We start from the raw sequence: 20,753 nt of genomic DNA, 5'->3' as shown, positions 1-20,753 counted from the left end.
GTGAGCTCCCAGCATGGATGTTGCTATTTGAACCTTGTGCAGTAAAGCATGGGCTGGTTTTGTGGTTATTTTTAAGGCACAGCAGCAGCAGAGCTGGGTTTAGTGGGGCAACGGAGCATAACGTAGAGCTTGGACCTCAGGAGACTCGGGCAAGGCCAATTTATCACAACCTCCTTGAGGGCAATATTTTTGGATTTTGGCATTCCTCATCCCCTGACTCAGGAAGAAAACATCCTCCAGCATTCGAGGACTGGAGCAAACCCTCTCTCCTCTGATGCTCTCTCATGGGTTGGGAACCATCCCATGGGCTTATTCAGCAGTTCCTCACCCTCCTCTTCCTCACTCCAACATGGCTTACAAAGTGCAGTGAGCCCATCCTCAAAACCCAGAAGAGCCAGATTCCATTATCACCCTTGCGGCTGCACCCCTCCTCACACACACCACAGATGGTACCAGCACCCAGACCAAAATCAGCATCTTCTTGCCCGGTGCATCACCCGTGCTTCGTGCTTGGCTTAGGGCCAGCTGAAAATGTTCTGACATCCTCCAGCTGGAAAATGCCATTTAATCAAAATAGGAGCTTGCCAAGGGATTGCTTGCTGCCAGAAATTACAAGAAACCTTTAGAGGACGAAAGGGAATTTTAAGTAAAAGGAAAGAAGGTCAAGGTGTTTCAATTTGTTCTCATCAGAGTGGATTGGTTTTTGGGGGTGGATTGTCCTGCTTTGACCAAAGATCATCATCATGTGCTTTTTAGATATGAAAACGCAATTCTGAGCAGAAATCTTGATTTTTTTTTCTTAAATTCATTCAAATGCAGAATGAAAAGGTGTGAATCAAAATTGACACTGAAAACGGATGAAAATGAATTCCGGCGAGTGCGAAAATGAACACGCTGAATTTTCACCACCTCTGAAGCAGAGTTTGTGATGGGCTCGTCATCTGCTCCACTTGCTGGAAGGGCAGCGTTCCCCCAGTATCAGCTTGCTCAGACTGCATACATGCCACTTCTAAGAACTCTTCCTTCCTCGCAGGAATGGGATTTATTTTAGTTTTTTAAATTACCTAGATGACCTGTGTCCAAACTATTTGGCTACTGAAACAGATCTGGATGAGGTACAGGTTGCCCAGAGAAATGGTGGAGGCCCCATCCCTGGAGACATTCAAGGCCAGGCTTGATGAGGCTCTGAGCAACCTGATCTAGTTGAAAATGTCCCTGCTCACTGCAGGGGCGTTGGACTAGATGGCCTTTAAAGGTCCCTTCCAACCCAAACCATTCTATGATTCTATGAGGTTCAACACTTGGTGCCCCTCTCATCACTATCACAGAATCATAGAATCATTTAGGTTGGAAAAGACCCTTAAGATAATCAAGTCCAACCATTAACCCAACACTGCCAAGTCCACCACTAAACACCTCACCACCACACCTACATGTCTTTTAAATACCTCCAGTGATGGTGACTCCACCACTTCCCTGGACAGCCTGTTCCAGTGCTTGATAACCCTGGCAGTGAAGATATTTTTCCTAATATCCATACTTCCCTGGTGCAACCTGAGGCCACTTCCTCTTGTCCAATCGCCTGTTACTTGGGAGAACAGATCAACCCCCACCTCACTACAATCTCTTTCCACGTAGTTGCAGAGAGCGATAAGGTCTCTCCTCAGCCTCCTTTTCTCCAGTTTAAACATCCCCAGTTCCCTCAGTCACTCATCGTAAGACTTGTTCTCCAGACCCTTCACCAGCTTCTTGCCCTTCTCTGGATACACTCCAGCACCTCAATGTCTTTCTTGTAGTGAGGGCCCCCAAACAGAACACAGTACTTGAGGTGGGGCATCACCAGTGCTGAGTACAGTGGGACAATCACTCCCCTAGTCCAGCTGGCCACACTGTTCCTGATACAGGCCAAGATGCTGTTGGCCTTCTTGGCCACCTGGGCACACTGCTGTCTCATATTCAGCCAGCTGTCAACCAACAACCCCAGGTCCTTTTCCACCGGACAGCTTTCCAGCCACTCCTCCCCAAGCCTGTAGCACTGCATGGGATTGTTGTGACCCATGTGCAGGACCCGGCCCTTGGCCTTGTTGAACCTCATACCATTGGCCTCAGCCCATTGATCCAGCCTGTCCAGATCCCTCTGCAGAGCCTTCCTACCCTCAAGCAGATCGACACTCACATCTAACTTGGTGGTGTCTGCAAAGTTACTGAGGGTGCACTCAATGCTCTCATTCAGGTCGATAAAGATATTAAAGAGAACCAGCCCCAGTAACGAGCCCTGGGGAACACCACTTGTGATCTGGCTGCCAACTGGATTTAACTCCATTCACCACCACTCTTTGGGCCTGGCCATCCAGCCGGTTTTTTACCCAATGAAGAGTACGCCCATCCAAGCCATGAGCAGCCAATTTCTCCAGGAGAATGCTGTGCGAAATGGTGTCAGAGGCTTTACTAAAGTCCAGGTAAACAACATGCACAGCCTTCATACACTAAGTGGGTCACCTTGTCATAGGAGATCAGGTTAGTCAAGCAGGACCTGCCTTTCATAAATCCATGCTGACTGGGCCTGATTGCCTGGTTGTCCTGTACCTGCTGTGTGATGGCACGAAAGATGATCTGCTCGAAAATCAGGATGATCTGCTCCCTGAAGATCATGTGCTTCACCCATGGGATGAAATATGGTTTGATAACAAATACACAGTGCATTGGAGCCGTTTCTCTCCTCAGATGCTGGGAGCAATAAGCCATGATATAACGGATTTTGGCTACAACCACAGGAATGCAGGAATTACCAGGACCAGACTGGACCAGAAGCCAGCCTGCTCCAGCTTTCCATTTCCAAAGCTTTGGAGACAACTGAGAACTTCACAGGGATCACTCACGCAGCAACACACCCATAAGGAAAACTGATTTGTGCCTCACTTCATCATTTATGAACCTTATTGAAGCAAATATTTGAACTTATCTAATACAACTGTGGGAATTCTTGCACTCATGGAAGTATTAATTTGTTAAGCCACTTTATAAAATGAACCACTCTGGTGTCATACATGTCTGTGAACATGGGGTTGGTCTTCCCTTCAGACTGCACCAGGAGACACTAGACAGCAGTGTGTTCTCATTACCAAGATACGTCAGTGGATTTTTTTTACTCGAGAAGCACTGCTTGTCCAGGGCTAGAACATCACAGACTTATCTGCATAAAAATATTAGTGGCAGGCAGAGGACAGGGTGGTCCTTCCAGCAACATGCCAAAGAAATTCAAAACATTTGCAAGCCCGTACTCTGAGTTCTTCTCAAAGGTAGCAGAAATGGTGGAAGTGAGCTTCTGGAGAACACAGAAAAACCAGCAGGATCTCAGACCTCAGAAGGAGTGACGTTGATGTCAAATAACAGATATAATAGTATTTAAAAACTGTAATAAAGTTGCAGAAGTGTGAAATGTGCTTCAAGTGAAAATCACAAATCACACGACCCCATTCTTAGACTCATGGAATGAAGTTTGGGGATGAGGAAAAGTCATGGGAGTCAAGAAACGGAGATCGAGATACTTTAAAAAAAAGTGTAAAGACTGAAAGTGCTCTCCAGGAAAGAGAGTCTTCTGCTCTATCGGGAATTATTTTCAGCCAAATCTCAAGAGAGGACGGCAGCATTTTCACCTGGAAGGTCATATGCTGACCAGGTTTTGACCCTAACACTAATCATCAAAGCAACCATCAACTAGCAAAAAAGACTCATCCTAGAATTTATGGATTTCAAGTGGGTATTTGAAAGACTTCATCATGAGTCATTTGAGAGCAATGTGAACTGTTACGGCAAGCCAGCAAAAATAATTACCATCATAAAGGCTTTATATCAAGGTTGAGCCTGTGCAAAGTATATGCAGGCTCGAGGGAATGGTTTCCACAGATAGCAATGTCAAAGAAGGTGGTGCTTGGCAGGGCAGGTGATCTGCCGTGAGATAAAGGTGAGGATGGAGCCACCGGCAGTGCAATAGCCCTTCACTATGCTTTTACACGTGATGAAGTATTTGCAAGTGCCCGAGTGCCCAGATGCCTGCCCGACGCTTCAAAAAGAGGAGTTGTTGACGGTTATGAAAAAAAAAAAAAAGCAAATGCAATGAGTCACTCAGCTCCAGCTTACCTTCAAAAAGCAACGGCGTACAAGAACAGGGGCAGTTTATATATTTGGCAGTAAAATGATGGAAGGCAATCATGCCAAAAATTGGCAAGGAGCAGCTGTGTTGGCCAGGATGGGGTTTGGTCACATGGAGCTGAAAGAACACATCATGAAATTTTTGAGGTGAAATGTTATTTTCCATCCTAATAAACAGATATAAAGGGTGGCAATCAATCAAAGGTGCAAACGAGTCAGACACGTTCCTCAGCATGTGACAACGACCCAGTAAGGCTGAAAGGAAGCTGAGTCCCCAGCAAGGGCGGAGATGTGCCAGAGCTTCACCACCTGCCATGGAGCAGCTGGAGGACTACGAAGGACATCACACAGAGCAAAAAGGGTAAGAAAACACGAGTCTGGACTTACCCAGAGCCGAGGGGTATCAGACAATACACTGTGATATGGACTCAGATGAGGCAATGTCTCATCTCGTGCTCTGCCCTCCCACCTTCCTGGTGATGCTAACAGGGAACTACTCTAGCTTCACCTGCTGGGACTGCTGAGGTATCTCAGCTCCTTACCATACCCTGAAGCCTGGTGTTTCCCTGCAGTGCAAGTTCATAAAAATCACAGAATCACAGAATATTTGGGTTGGAAAGGATTTCTGGAGATAGACTTGTCCAAACCCCTGCTCAAATTAGGGGCAGCTACAGCAGTTCAGGACTGTGTCCAGTTGGGTTTTGAGTACCTCCAAGAATGGAGACTCAAGTTGAGGTGTTTTTTCATGATTAAGTATTTGCTTCATCCTCTGTAGCTTAAAGTAATCATAAGCATGGACCAACAGCTAAGCTGTTCATTGAATGACTGGTGGAAACTGTAACCCCCTCCTAGGTCTGACTCCCAGAGAGAGATGCAGCAGGCTGAGACCAAGGGGGCAACAGGAGAGATAAATGACACCTCATCTTCCTGGACAGTCTCATTTTTCATCAAGTTTTTCACGAGCTGTGGCCAAATGTCCCTTTTAAGACCATTCCCAGCTTGGAAGAAGCAGATATCATCACCGAGCTACCTTTGTCAGCAAATGGCTACAGGCAGAAGAAAAGATGCACCAACATGCCATGCCTTGATGACGAGCCCCTTCAAGCAGAGCCGGCCTTTATGCTCAGTGCTTGTGCTGCGTAGCGTAGCAGAAGACTGGTTTCTTGGCTACATCTATACCCTGAAGGACCATGAGAGATGCCCTCAGCCTTCCTGGAGGGAGCCGGGATGTGGCCAGAGCACCCATGGGGCATCCCTGGATCAGGTGTAGCCCCACAATCCAAGTAATAAATCACCAACATTACAGCTCTGACATTGCACCACACTAAATAATGCAGAATATGTTTGAGAAGCAGGGAGTAATTATAACCGAAGCATAGAAACCATCTAGGGAAGAAGCGTTATCTTTACAGATAAAATCAGTAATAAATGCTACTGCATTCATAAATAAAGATCAGTCTGGAAACAAACCCTGAGTGGTGTCATGGAAAGTTCACAGCGATCGACAGCTTCATGGCTCCTTCCTGCTCCGTGTGCCTTCACTCAGAGGCTTTAAAGGCTTTAGAAAGCTTTCCCTTTACTCAGGCTCAGTTTTAATTGGAAATATAAAGCAATACAAACCAGTAAACAAACAGGCACTGGGGTCCGGGAAATGAATCTAAATCTGTCCTGGCTTTTATAGGGTTTTACAAAGCACAAAGCAGTGCTCAGGGCATATAAACCGTGGCCCCTATCAAAGGTTTGGAGGGAACAATGTGAAATATATGGTGGGGAGAAAAGGGGAAATATGTTGGCTTGGGGGGAAAAAAGAGTCACGCTGTGAAAAACTGTCTGAAATTATCCACCATGAAGGTCGCTGTGATTTTCTCCCTTGCTCTCCAACTTGCTTGCACACACGTTTTGGGGTCCTGTGTCCGTTGTGTTTCCCAGCCCAGCCCCTACATGTTGGGCATCGCTTGCAGATCCGCATCCCATCCTGATGCCCGAGCAGCTTTGCAGAGATGGGGCACAGCTCCAGGAACCCCAACGCGGCATGGCTGGGGCACATGGGCTAAAAGAATCCCAGGATCCCTCTGGGAAATATAAAGGCAGGCGAATCTGACGGCGAGTTTCCTCCCAGCTGGACGACACCCAAAATGCCTCCCTCCCTCCCTCGGTTTTGCTCAGACAGTGCCGCTTCGCCGGTCGCTTCGCTCCAAGCCCATCAGCTGTTTTTGTTTCCAAAGGCTTTGCATGGTTTTGCTTTTTGATGTGATGCTGATACCGTCTGCTGCACTCATTTTTCCACGGTCAGTAAGTCATCCAAAAAATTCCTCGGCGCCCATTAAACTAATGGGGCTGACCTGACGCACACAGGGCTCGTAGCGATAAAAGCCAATTATAAAACGAAGAATTATTTTAAATGGGTTTCTGATTCTGCGTACCTGGCCTAGGAGACAGCCCCGGTCAGGGCTGAGAGGTATGAACGCAGCTTGCCAACCTCTGCTGGGAAACCTGTGCTGGAAAGGCTGGGCAATGAGTTTTTGTTCTAAAAAAAACCACAAACCTCTTGAACTTCACATTTCTTCCTTCTCCTCCCAGCTCAAATCCCAGCCTCAGCTCAACAAACCCAGTGGGACTTTGGCCAGGAAAGGGCAGGATTTTCCCCAAAGGCCCCAGTCCTCCAGCTCCATGTTTATCTTCAGAAGAGGCCGGTCGGATACCCTTGTGCTGGGCGCCTGCTGGGAAACAGTCAGAAGAACTGGAGTATTTGGCTGTTGGTCTTTTGGTCTTTTTTGAAAGCTGAGCGTAAATTTTCCTTTTTTTTTTTTTTTTTTTTTTTTTTGCTTGTTGATGGTTTTATCATTTGCAGTGAGATAAGAGCCTTCTCTGCCTGTAAACCTGGTGCTCCCACAAACGGCCACATCCTCTGCCAGTTCCCATCGATGCTGGATAGGGTTAACGGGGGCTCAACTAACACGTCTCTCTTGGTGGTCTCTCTGGGATCGCACTGTTATGGGTTTGCAATCACAAAGATGACAGTTCCTCTGGATTTTTCCAGCCCCACCTGTCCAAAATGTTCACAGCCACAAAAAAAAAATCTAAATAATAAAATCCTAAAAATTCCTAAATTCCCAAATTCTGAAGAACGTGTTGATCCAGCATTGCAAATCTCAGATATTCAGTTGTATCAGAGCCACTGAAGCCAGAAGCCTGGCATTCTAATCGTGTTTTTCTCTTGCTTTCTGGTTTCTAAAGCCCTCTGCATCCTTGCTTGACTCCTTTTCTTGGCACTCAGATGGGGTAGAAATCTGCTCTTGGTATTAAGGACCATGACCATCACAGCAGCAGTGTTGACCCTGATCCTGCAATGCTTCTGGTAGCACACTGTGATGAAGAGCTGAGTACAGCAAGAAGAAGGTATGGAAGAACAGCAGGGGTTGATCCTCATCTGGTGTAAATGAAATGATGACAAATGACACCATTTGAAGATCCAAATATCTTAAAGGTCTTGACAGCAATGCTGAGATGGGTGGGATTCATCTCAGCAGAGTTTTAAGAGTCTACAAGGGGGATGTCTCCACCTGGGCTCATCAGTCCTGGTTCTCTGGAGAGGGAAGGGGATGAAATGGGCGCTTTCGGTATGCAAACGATTTCCCTCATTTTTGACATCTTTTTCCACCGTCTCCCCAAAAGTGGACCGATTATAACCTCCAGCAGACGTCTCACTCTCAATGACATCAGTTCCCTCTCCAAAATGCCCAGGGAATCACATCAAGGAGACCATGACTGGTTGATAGAGACCAGCAGTGATCTCTCCCTATTTCTGCCTTCTAGGAAGCAAATTCTGGGTTGTTAGCGGCTCTCTGCTCTTCAGCAGACTCGTTGGGACCTGAACTAGCTTATCTCCAAAGGGAAAGAGGGGAAAAAAGGCAGCAGGCACTTAACTGCTCTCAAGCTGCTCCTTTGTGCCAAGACCACTCCATCTCCGGTATTGTTTACACTGAAATAAAAGCTGAACAGTGTCAGATCTTAAAATAACTTGCTGTTTGTGCAGCAGGAAAACCAGGGTCAGGGAAGTTTTGGCCAAATTTAAAGAGGCAGGATGACTATGGGATGAACTGGAACTCAGACAAGAAGGTGTTCACATGCACCTGAAGTTCAACCATGAGCCTTGTGCAAAGTGAGTTGGGGTCACTGGGTCTCCCCCATCCATTCCAGCGAAGCTAGGTCAAGCCTGGGGCTAAGACATAACATCTTCATTTGTCCTCCCAGAGTGAATCTGCAGCCATGGCTGTTTCCCTTGTTAGGAAAACTCAGCACATGGTAGAGAAGGAGGGGTGGGACTGATCCAAATGCCCTTGAGATGTACAACCAGAGGGTCTAGATGTGACATACAGGGTTCTAAAAGGAGCTCCATGATGCTGAGTGAAGAAAGTATTGATGGGGCCGCTGAGGAAAAGGCTACATTTATACGTATGGTAGGACATTCTGTGAGAGGAAAGGGCTCCAAGTTCAAGGACTCAACACTGCTGTCCCAATGCAGGCCACCTCCAGGTCCCAAACAGGGCTGGGGACATTAGGTCTTCGGGTAGGTGAACAAGACATTGGAAGGTTGGATACATGGAGAGAGAACCCAACCAGGTCTGCCCCACCCACCTCATGGGTCAAGCTCAACTCAACCTTAATCTTGCTCATCACTTGTCATAGAGTGCTGTACTGTCTGCTGGGAGACAGACTGGCCTCCAGGTGAGCTGATACCCAAAGGCAACCCACACCAGAGCTGAAAGATGCCTTGCATCGACCGAATCTGAAGAGTCAAGGCCTGGTCTAGCTTGAGGGCACAAGGCTCCACAAGGGGTTGCCTGCTTGGCTGCCCTTAGGTGGCAGCGCTGCCTGCAGATACTGAAATGCAGCGTATCAGGGCTTGGGTGCTTTCAGGGACACAAGGACACCCCCACATCACCTTCCTTGCCCCCGTTTCTCAGCTCCCATTCTTCAGCCCCTGTTTCTCAGCCGCTGGCAGGCTCCCCGGCACGGCACAGGGCTTGCAACTCATCCAGGGCTCGAGCAGGGAAGGAAGGAGGCGTGTGCCAGGCACAATAGCAAGGAAGTACCTGGCCTTGTGGCGGTCATTAGTGTTTCCCCTCTGCTTCGGGTCTGCCTGGCCATGGGACAGGCGACGGCAGCAGGAAAGCAGGGGCTGCCCCAGGGCTGTCACCTTGCTTGGGTTCCCCAGTGCCCCTCTCCTGCGTGTAGGGATGGTGAACACCAGTGATTCGGGGGGATTTGAGGAAGGTGGGTAATATATGGCATGCAAACATATCTTTTTACTCTAGTCTTGCTACCTGAAGCCTCTTCACTGAACTTTTGGGCAGCTCCTGTCCTCCCAAGAAGTCTTCAGGGGTACCTTTCTGGTGTTTTTTCTCCAGCCCACCTCGAGCTCCCTTTGCTCACCAAACACCCATGCAAACCTGGCTGCAAGGAACCGACGGGGTAAGCGGCATTGCTGGTCTGACGCTGGGACTGACACTTTTTTGGGGGAGAAGCGAGGAGGCAACCATATGGGCTCATCGCACGGACTTTCAGGAAGCCCATGTGAGCAGGCAGCAGGTTGGGGAGCAACCAGCCAGCGACCCATATGGGACCCCCAGCCAAAACAAGCCAAGTGGGTGCTAAAGCAATAAATGTGCTCTTGTGGGTTGGAAGGGGGTAACCAGTGGAGGGTCTGGGAGCAGCAAAAGGCCAAGGAGACCCACAGCAGAGATCATGCACGTGGGATGTAGGAGATCTCATTAATGTGAGCAGAAAGTCACTGGTGGCTAGGGCTGATCCGGCAAACTCTGCTGGAGTGAGAGCAGCTGAGTTGAAGGAGGAAGAAGAGACACTCAGCTCTCCATTAAACTTTAATGCTCGGCCCTGACTTGCATTCAGCGAGATGGTAAAAGCCTCAAGATTGCTGGGGATCGATCCCAGCTGTGATGATAAACGCCAGCAACGAGCCTTGGAGATGGAGCAAGGAGCGAGCCAGAGCCCGGGACCGCCCTGGCGCAGCCCCCTGGCAGAAAGCAGAGAAATAAATAAAAGAAAGAAAGTCCCAGATGGAAAAAAAAAAAAAAAAGGGAGACAACATGCCTGGGCTGGGTGGGAGAGGCCACCGCTGCCAGACACAAGCCATCGGGGCAGGAGCCCAGCACCATCCTTTTCCCACGCCCCCCTCACCCTCTCCGAGCGACGGGGGCCTTCTGCTCACAGCAAGGACATTAACTCACCCACAAATGTTCCCTTCCCTGCTTCCATGGCTGGGCTAAACCTCTAGCACAGGGGCATTAATGCGGTGAACAAATAAGCTCTTAAACGCCCCTGGGTGTTTGCTCAGCACCCACGAATCCAAGCCCCCGAGAAACTCTGCGCCCCATGGGGCAGGTGGAAGAAGAGCTGCCGGGTGGTGCTGGGGGTGGCACAGAAAATTGGGATGGAGTTAATAAAGGTATCGACCTCTCTGAAATAACCAGCCTGTACACAGACCCCCTGCAAGGACACACACACTGCAAAGACGCATGGTGGTTCATGAGAAATTAAATTATACGCTGATGTAGCTGCACCTCTGAGTTGTATCAGGAATGGGACACGGCAGGGTTTTGGCCAAAGGATCAGCTCCAGAAAGGGTTAACGGCACACGAGATATGTTTAGTGGGATTTGGTATCTTTGTTTTTTTTTTAAACTCCAACAAACAAAGCATATGAGAAAATCCAGTTCACAGCTGAGCCCTGGCTGTCTGCCCACTAGGGCAGGGAAAATGCAGATGGTTCGAGATACCCACGCGCCTGCGTTTCTCCTTCACCCTGTGGCTCAGGGTCCCTGGCAGGTCTCTCCCTCCGTCATATTCACAGAATCACAGAATGGCAGGGGTTGGAAGGGACCTCTGGAGATCATCTAGTCCAACCCCCTGCCAGAGCAGGGTCACCCAGAGCAGGTTGCACAGGAACGCGTCCAGGTGGGTTTGGAATGTCTCCAGAGACGGCGACTCCACCACCTCTCTGGGCAGCCTGTGCCAGGGCTCTGCCACCCTCACAGGAAAGAAGTTCCTCCTCAGGTTTAGGTGGAACTTCCTATGCTCAAGTTTGTGCCCGTTACCCCTTGTCCTGTCCCCGGGCACCACTGAGAAGAGCCTGGCCCCATCCTCCTGACACCCACCCTTTCAGTATTTATAAGCATTGATGAGATCCCCCCCAGTCGTCTTTTTTCCAGACTAAAAAGACCCAAGTCCCTCAGTCTTTCTTCATAAGAGAGGTGTTCCAGTCCCCTCAACATCTTGGTAGCCCTTATCCCTTCAAGCCGGCCGAGGTGGCAGTGGTGCAAATGGCAGTGCAAAAGCAGCGCTGAGACAGGAGCAAATCTACTTCCCTCAAGCCCCATTGGCTTCCCTGGAGCCGCAGAGGAGTCGGGATCCTGCAAGGCTCCGCTTCTTCAAAAATACCAATTATCTCTCAAAGTAAATAGGTGTTAACAGAAACAAAGAGCTTTGCCGCAGTCTGGGTAAACACCTTAGAGTGAACTTAATATCCCTTCTCCCAGCAGATGCAATCGCGCTGCTCTACGATTATTTTCAGGTCAGGGCGGGGAACGAAGAAGCCACGGCGGCCGCTTTGCAGAGTGATACCCGCCACTTCACTGACATTTCGGTCCCTGAAGGCTGAAACGAGCTTCCTTTCGACGAACCAAATGTGTAATGCGGCCGGCGATCAGCGAAACCAGCAGCTAACCCCAGCACGATGTTAAACCTCCCTGAACGCCAGCCTGGTTCTTAATCCTTAGAGCCCCCCAGTCTAGACAGGACGTGAAGGACTAATGTGAAAACCAAGCAACAGAAAATTTACACTCTGCCGTCGAGCTGCAAACAGAAAGAAGCAGGAAAGGGTATAAATACCTTTGGCCTTTTAATTTTTTCGCCTTCTGGGAGTGTGGGCAGCACCCAAGCACGATCCCGCGCTGGTGCAGAGGGTTTGCAGCCAGTTGGTATCACCGCGTGCTGCCGCTTTTGGGTTGCCCATTTGCTCACTGAATCATGCCAAAAAGCAAGCGAAAATCCGTCTTTTCCCTACCACTGTGGGGAGCTGGTGAAATAGGCTTTTACCCAAACTGCCCCAAAAGCTAACGAGTTTTTCCTCCATCACCGGTGGGTTGAAAGCAAACTCGTTACTGGTGGCTTGGGCTCGGCTGATGCCGGGTTCCCTTCAAGCAGGAGGTAATTCAGCATGTGGTGGCAGCTGTAGTAAAAACCTTTGCCGGTGATGGAGCACTTCCCTGGCCGGGACGCAATTATAACCCAGCCAGGAACAGCCTGGCTTTGGGGCTGGACCCAGAGTGGCTTTTGGGTCAGCATAAAGCCGTCACGCACTCAGGAACAAGAACAACCAGAAAAAGGCGCACGGCGGCTTCCCAGGCGGTTTCTGATCTCGTTCCGCCACGCTGCCTGTCTGCTGGGAGAGGGAGGTTTAGTTAATTAATTGCTACAATTAGCATGGAGCTATTCCTGCCCATGATGGTTACCTTTTCCTCCCCTTTTTTTGGTGCATTCAATTACTGACTCATTCATTCTCCAAGGCAGAGGCTACGACAAGGCACAGAGAGGCTTGAGGATGAGGGGGTGAAGTCTAAGAAAGAAAAGTAAGAGGTCCCAAGCTCTATTCCTACCCAGGAACTGTCTCAATCTCATGCAAACTCCTCATCCTCTCCCTCCCATCAACCCACGGCTTCAAGGAGGCGATGAAGGCGGAGCGCGGCAGTTACAGATATTGCTGTGACCATTTTATTCCTCCCTCCAGCTGACCCATCACGAAGGATGGGTGATGGGCTCGTGTATGCCAAGATGGACAATACTCCCAACACCCATCACGCCGCAACAGTCCTGCAACCTCTCTGCCCAGCCTTGGGCCATGAGTCCTTCAAACAAACATTATCTACTTTGGGAAATCGATGATTTATTCGCCATTACTTAGCGGGGATGGTGAAGGAAAGGTGAGCGTGGGGTCACCGCTTCGGTGAGCACCAAAGTGAAGCACCAGCCCTGAATAATTCATGCTCCCTCTTTTCTGCAGCATCTGGACACATCTGCTGCATTTGCCGTCGCAGGCTTTTTCTCGGCTGACTCAGAAAATCGCGCTTTGGCAGCTGGGTACTGTTTCAAGTGGGTACTTTCCCTACAGCATTAACGAGCTGTGATTTTGTTACAAATAGGGATTTTTGTTCCTCTTTTGCTGATGTCACTCCGTGATCCTGCAGGGAATAGCGCTCGGATCTCTGCAGCCTGACAAGCCCTATGTGCCCTTTGGGACAGATGTACTCGCAAGCGGGAGATTGTTTTTCCTTTTGCTGCCCAGATTTATATTTCACTGAAGTCCAGTATCGATCCCGCTGCCGCTGGGCTGGAAGCTCATTTTACTAAATGGGAAGAAAAACAGTTCCCCCAGCTGAACGCATGTAAAATGGAAAATCCTCCAACAAAACAGCTCTTCAAAAAGGGGCCTGAACGATTTTGCTGAACCTCGAGGACTGCGCTCCGACATCGGAACGGGATGTAATTTATTTAGCCTGACCTTTCCCTGCAAGATCGTGCTGGCGGCATTATCAAGGATCCTTTCTACCACTTGTACACCCATTGCCAAGGTGACGTCCCGTTTCATGCGTCAGTCGGTGAAGATCGCATCCGCGTTGCTGTGATGCTTTGTTTGCTGTCCTGCCTGACAAGCTCTTGGCAGGGTTTCAGCTCCCGCGGATGGCAGCTGCTCTGTGAGGGACCAGAACAGATTCGAGCTGAACGTCATTATGGAGAGTTCCACGTAGACAGAGCACGGGACTGGGTTCCCCTGGATAAGACTGGACCATGGATGAGATAAAGCAAAGATGCCCAGAGGTGCCACCAGGTGTAATGGGACCGGCAGGCGACTGCAGTGCTGCACCCCATGCTCACCCTCGTCCCATCTCACTTGGGATTTATGTGAGTCCTCGTGGTCCCAGGGGACCAGAGGGATCTTGCTGGTGCTCACCTGCAGAGGCTTGCCAAAGTGCAGCCGTGTTTGGATGGTGGAGCGCAACCAGTGGAACAGGTCCTGCTACTGCACAAAACCACCTCTCCCCTCCACCTTTTTCTCTCCCCTCCCAGTGCTTTCCCGGCGGGTCCCAGGAGGAGACAGAGATGCAGATGGGGAGGATGCATCAGCCCTTCACAAGAGATTGATCCTGTTGGTGGTGGGGACAGACACAGCGGGGAGGGACATGGTCGAGTAAAGCTTTTCCCACCCCACCAAGGGATTTTCCCTGCTCGTTCCCACAACTCTCAAAGGGACTTTGGTGATGGATGAGGACAATGGCTGCAGCTAAAAACATCCCCAGACCCCACCAACTTCTTATGACTCAGAGGTCTACAGTTATGGGGGGAGAAAATGAATTAGGTGGCTCACAGGGCCAAAGCCTGCTCTGCTTCAGATATCAAAAGTAGGAAAGCCGCATGTAGGTTTCCCACGTGTCCATCCATTTCCCACTCCAGCCCTCCTAGCCTTGTGGCAGGCTGCACCCCCCTCCCACAGGTCTGATCTGAAAGAGGAGCCAGGCCCCGTTGGGAGGACAGGAGAGGAGATGCTCTTGGCCACAGACATGGCTTTCATGGTACCTGTGTTCTCCTCGGACTGGTTGAAGCCACAGATCTGGCAGATGCTGCGAACCCACTTGTTCATATCGTCCTCGCTCTCGGCAACCAGGTAGAAGGTCCTGTCGCTGGTCTTGATGTCAAAGATATAGCTGTCTGCCAGCTCCTTCTTGTTGAAGGTCAGGCCCGCATCCACTTGCTCACAGAAATTGAGGTTGATCACACGCAAAGGTTTCTTGGAGTGGTCATTTTTGTAGTATTCCAGGACATCGGGGTCGCCACTCATCCGACCGCTGCGCAGGACGAACCAGCGTTTCTTCCATGCCTGCAACCAAGAAGAGAGGAAGCATGAACCCCATCACTCAAGTCATGAGGCCCAAGAAAGCCCTGCCAGGTACAGGGTGACACAGACAAACAAGACACCTCTCTGCCCCAGGACGCTCTGGGATGCTGCTCAGGACATCCCTGCAAGAGGTGCACGGACTCAGCTCAGTTCATTAGTTCAATACTCAAATCCCACCGGTTATCAGGGAAAATTAAATACCGAAATATCATAGAATCACAGAATGGTTTAAGTTGGAAGGGACCATAAAGATCATCTAGTTCCCATGGGCAGGGACACCTCCCACTAGACTAGCTGAAGACGACCCCAAGAAGTGCTAGTCTTGAGGGTTAGAGCAACCTTACTCCCTACAGCCCAGCCGCACTCCCAGGACCCAAATACCCTTTGCTCCTTGATGCGAGATAATCCGCAGGGCAGCAATGACCCACAATCACAGTGCCGAAATGCCTTCCGGCAGCTCGGAGGAGCTCAGGCACTTCGGACGCAGTGCCTTGGGTATCCTGCCCTTCAGAGAAACCCCTGAAAGCATCACAGTGCGCATCTGCAGATACTGACCATGCCAATCCTATCTCTGTTTAAACGCCGGAATAGAAAGGCTAATAAAACCAACGGGGAACTGGTTTGTTTTTTTAAATATCAGGAATAAAGCCAGGGAGACCCGTGGAGAATCCAAGCTTTGTTTTTCAGCATCTTCTGCTCCCTGGTATGCTGGAAACTCTTTAGCAAAGGAAAAGGTTATCATTGATTCTTCCGAGCACTGCGAACAGTGGCTCCTGGCCAAACTACCTGGGGAACGGGATCAGAAGGTTATGGTGTTTGAAGCAAACTGGCAAAATAAATGTCGGCCATCAGCCCTGGCACTGGGAGCTGCCGCCCCTCTGCTCTCCCCACACCAAATGCAGTTGGGAGCCCACAGGAGGGGCAATAGCCACAATGATGATGTGCTAAATGCTACGACTTATATTACACAGAGAATCGTGCAGGTGTAACTCCCCATCCCATGGGCTGGAGGGATTTTTTGGGGGGAGTGGGCTCTGCACGAGCATCCTGGCACCTGCGGGAGGGATGCACAGGGTGAGGGACCACCATGGGCTGCTCCCCATCACAGAGCTATGCTGCCCTGCAGAGGGCTGAGCTCCCATGGCATATGGAAGGGAAGGACTATGTCTAAGAGTAGTCCTTAAAACATCTGGGTTTGTTCAGGCTCCCTTTGAATGCAGTGAATGTTTGAGAGGTGCACAAACAATGTGGGCTGGATATGGCCCACGCGGATGAGCGGGATGCTGCAGGATGTTGCCAGCGCTCCTGCACTACCTGAGGCAGACCTTGGTTTGCACCAAAGGACGCCACGGGAGGGGATGCAATTCCCACCATCCTGCTATGGTTGCAGACTTTTCCTTGTTTTATGAGCTTTACCTTAATTATTTTTTTTAAAAATCACCATTTTTTTGGGTTCATGTGATTATGAGAGGGTGGGTCATGAGGAAGCACATGATGTCCCTAAGAAGGAAGAACCAACAGCCACAAACACCTTTAGTAACCCAAGAGAGGCAGCAAGACAAGTGGTGTGCTGGGACCTCCACGAAGCTCCCTGGGAGGTGACTACAGCCCTGTGAGGCTTTACGTATTGGTGATGGGCATGTGTTAGATCTCAGCCACCCAATTGCATGAGGATCCCACAATTTTTGAGAATTTGGTGGCTGAAATAAGGGTAAGAAAGCCCTGTGATCTTTTCTCTGAACAGTCCAATTTGCACCACACTTCTAAAAGGCTTAAAAATAGCTTTTGCTGGTGTATTTGAAATTTGTAACCAAATTAGCGTTGCACTAATTCTCAAACTGGCTCCTGGTACCAGGAAAGCAACTTCAGTGCAATCTTCCAAATGCAGCGGAGCAGGAAATTGCTTAGTAAGAGGATGTGCAAGGCTGGCAGATTTTGGTTTCATCCAGGAGACGCTCACCCACTTCTCATCAAAATGGACGCTTTTAGATGAAAAAAACAGCACACAGCGGAGCTGCGTCCATCAGGGAGGGAAAAAACCAATTTCACCAGGCAGCAGCAATAATTTGCTAGTCCATCTCCTCAAAACGGATCACCCAAATCATTGGAAAAAACCATCATGAACATTTTTTTTCTAGCTCTAGGTGAAAAATGTCCCATTAGCTTCTTCCTATTAACACCGAGCTATTTCTTTGCGGCCACTTGGCAGGACTAACACATGGGCAGACATCAATGAGGGCATCTGAAAGAAGATCAAGTTGTGCAACCACATTAACGACCACCTGAATGAAGACACATCCGACACCAGCTCTTGCTACTTGGCTCGTTGCTTTCCAACCATTCGGAGTCAAGCTTTGCAGCTTCCCTTCATGGTGGAGAAGTTAAATTGAAGAAACCACAAAAATACAGAAACTAGACTCCAGAATTTAGAGCTTTCATGGAAAAAATAGGAGGAAATGCTGCAAGCAAGGCCAACGATGCTACCACGGCTTCCCTTTTTATCGCCAATGCGAGAGCCACAACTTCTCTAGTTCTATTCAGTCTGTCTGGTAGCAATGGAAAGCCCCACACAGTCAATATTTGGCAGAGAAAACAGTATAACATACAGAGTCTGGTGGTATTGAGTAAGTCCTAACATAAGCTGGTTGCAAAAGAACTGCTCTTGTCAGGGCAAAATTTCTTGGGAAGCTTCAGGAGCTGGAGTATCACTGGAGGGTGGGACCCTTGGACAGAGCAACAGCCCCACCAACTTGGGACGACCAGCCTGTCCACCTCTGCCTGGTGCCCTCATGATGATAAAGAGTCACCAGTGTTTTTCTAAAACAGCTTCCAAGCCAGAAAAACAGCTCACGGCAGCAGCTGCTGTCCTGGAGAGGTGGCTGCAGGCAGCACAGCTGGATGCATCTCCCACTGCACATCCACACAGCAGGACCAGCCATTTCTGCCTCCTGAGATCAGCTTCTGAGCCAGAGGGATAAACACAGGCCATTAAAGAGAATGGAAGGAAATAATAAAGAAATAGCCAGGAACGTTCCTATTTTTGTGGAGATGTTCCCCCTTTCTTTGAATTTTTGAGCACTGAGCTCAGCAAGCGTATTTTAGTTCTTCCCCATGGATTCGCTATGTCTCCATCAGGAAAAGGGCTCAGCTTGCGGTTGCCTGGCTGGGGTTGCTCTTGGAGCATCTCGTGGCACTAACGGAGCTTGCTTCAACTTATAGGAATATGTGGCAAAGGATAGGCAGCCTGCAGCACGTGGCCCATCCTCTTCAGACACCTGTTCGTTCAAAACTACCAATATCATCCAAATCTTCCACGTTTAGGCTTCCCTAGAATATCACCTTCCTGCAAGGGGGTGACTTAAGGGTCTACCGACCACCAGCTGTGAAGCAGTAGGATGCACAGGATCCATATGTCCATGCCAAACCAGGGGAGGATGCAACTCCACATGAACCCAAAGACTTTGTTTCCAGGACCACGTTCTCCCACCGCAGGGCTGTGATGGCCAACACGTATCTCCTCCTCCACCTGAATTTTCCCTCTCTCCTAATTTCTATTTTTTCCCGGCTCCTTTGAAGCCCCTGTTGTTGTCAGCCCACTCCTGCCAAAGCACCGTGCCTCACCGACACGTGGTGTGAGCCAAGGGTTGTGTTTGTTTAACAGCTTTACAACGCAGAGAGGCCAACAGCTTAGCAGCTGTAAAACGGTGCCTTTGCGGCACAGATTTCCAGCTGTGTGGTCCTTTGCCTGCATCAGGTTGCTTCACAGTTAAATTACAGCCACTAAAGGCCCTTAATATCATTGAGAAATATTTTGACACTTGGCAAGTACTTCTTTTAAAGACTTGTTTGTTAAAAAAAAAGCCCATCATGCTGCCAGAGCAATGTAAATCCTCCCTGGCTGCTGAGAACCGCGACTGCTATTTGATTGCTTTGCACCTCAACAGTGCTGTGGCAAGTTAAAGCTTCCAAAACTGACCCCTTCCCAGCTGGATGCTACCTGAAATTGGTTGTTTTACGGGTTGGTGAGTTGTGTTGGCAGAGACGAGGCGGTGTGGCTGGGTTCCTCGGCTGAGTGCACTTAGCAGGGATGCTCTGGGGGGCTCAGGCAGTGGTTGGGACCCTTCCTGTCCCCTCTGCTGGGTGAGGAAGCAGGAGAGCCCAACCGGAGAGGTGGCTGCTCTTGAGCAACCACAATACTGTCATGAGAGATCTGGACGCGCCATGAATGAGGTCCCTGTGGCTGTCCTGATGGCGCAATGCTGTGACAGAGCTGGTGGCGTCACTGCAGAGGGCTCAGACTGTCCCTTGTCAGAGAATCTTGGGATTGCAAGTGTGTAACAACCCCAGTGCAATTAAGGACAGGTCAGACAGAAGCTTTATCAACTACGATGACAGTGAGAGGACAGTCGGACAGCATCTCCCCCTCTGCTCCCCTGTTCTCTGACAAGTGACTGCAGAGACCCAGCATATATATTGTTTCATAAGGAAAGAAAAGAGGAAAAGAATAATTTTGATGTTAGCAAAGACAGGTATCGATTCCCAGGGAGCTTGCTAACTGCCACAATCCTATGACGGAATCAAACAGTAAATAATGTGTCAATATGGAGAGATGGCTCTTGGTGGGGCCCATAGGGGTGGCCCACCCAGTATTATCTTAGCTCAGAAGTGAGGAGTTGGAAACAGTCAGACTGTTAGCTTTCAGTTGAAAGGAATGTTCTTCCAATTAGAATAAATTTCTGAGCCAGACCTCTCAAATCTTTACAGCACATATAGGGGGAAGAGAAGAGGGAAGGGAAGGGAAGGGAAGGGAAGGGAAGGGAAGGGAAAAGGAGAGGAGAGGAGAGGAGAGGAGGGGAGGGGAGGGGAGGGGAGGGGAGGGGAGGGGAAGAGAAGAGAAGAGAAGAGAAGAGAAGAGAAGAGAAGAGAAGAGAAGAGAAGAGAAGAGAAGAGAAGAGAAGAGAAGAGAAGAGAAGAGAAGAGAAGAGAAGAGAAGAGAAGAGAAGAGAGAAAATAAATATGTATTTCCCAGGAAATCTCTCTGCCCTGCTCCTTCTCCCCCCGCTGCCACCTTTGTCCCTGGGAGCGCAGCACACCACCAGTGTGAAATAAACCTTCCAAAATCTGATCTGACACAAACCACGGGATCTAATCCGAGCTGGCAGGCGGGATGAGTGACCTAGCCATGACATCGGGCAAATTTCTCACACCACTTCAGGGACTGAGGGACTCGAGCAGGAAACCCCACAGTGGGGCAAGTGTGCGCTTTTGTCCCAGATTTGCCCAGAGCCAGTGAAACCCTTGCTGCAGGATGGCTTGTGAGAAGGACCATGAAACCTGGAAAGGCCTCACTGTTCTTCCCAGCCACCGTGTCCCCTTGCTGTCCCCGACCAGCTACCACCATTTTAGCCATCCTGGCAAGATCACCCCTGAGAACGGGGGATAGGGACGATGTGGGTATCCTGAGAGCGTGTTTTGGGTGGTTTGGCTTGCTCAGTGTTGTCATTGTTTTTGCCATGCTCAACAACAACGCCAACTGTAGCCATTGGACTGTGTTACCCCACACTGGGGCCGACCCTAACCCGGCCACCCCATCCCCACAGTCCTGCACAAGGGACACAGTCCCCTACTGC

The 20,753-nt window shown here is 49.6% G+C and overlaps 1 protein-coding gene across 2 annotated transcripts in view; it reads right to left on the bottom strand.

Annotated features, from left to right (window-relative positions):
* GAB2 (GRB2 associated binding protein 2) overlaps window positions 1-20,753 on the bottom strand; it is a 101,045-nt gene that overhangs the window by 29,642 nt on the left and 50,650 nt on the right. For both annotated transcript variants that reach the window (XM_054215579.1, XM_054215588.1), the window contains exon 2: window positions 14,805-15,105. In XM_054215579.1, the coding sequence (XP_054071554.1) occupies window positions 14,805-15,105 (301 nt within the window). The remainder of the gene's footprint in view (window positions 1-14,804; window positions 15,106-20,753) is intronic.

Source organism: Rissa tridactyla, chromosome 1 (genome assembly GCF_028500815.1).
Source record: "Rissa tridactyla isolate bRisTri1 chromosome 1, bRisTri1.patW.cur.20221130, whole genome shotgun sequence".
Taxonomy (NCBI): Eukaryota; Metazoa; Chordata; class Aves; order Charadriiformes; family Laridae; genus Rissa; species Rissa tridactyla.
This window is presented reverse-complemented; position numbering and strand designations above follow the sequence as displayed.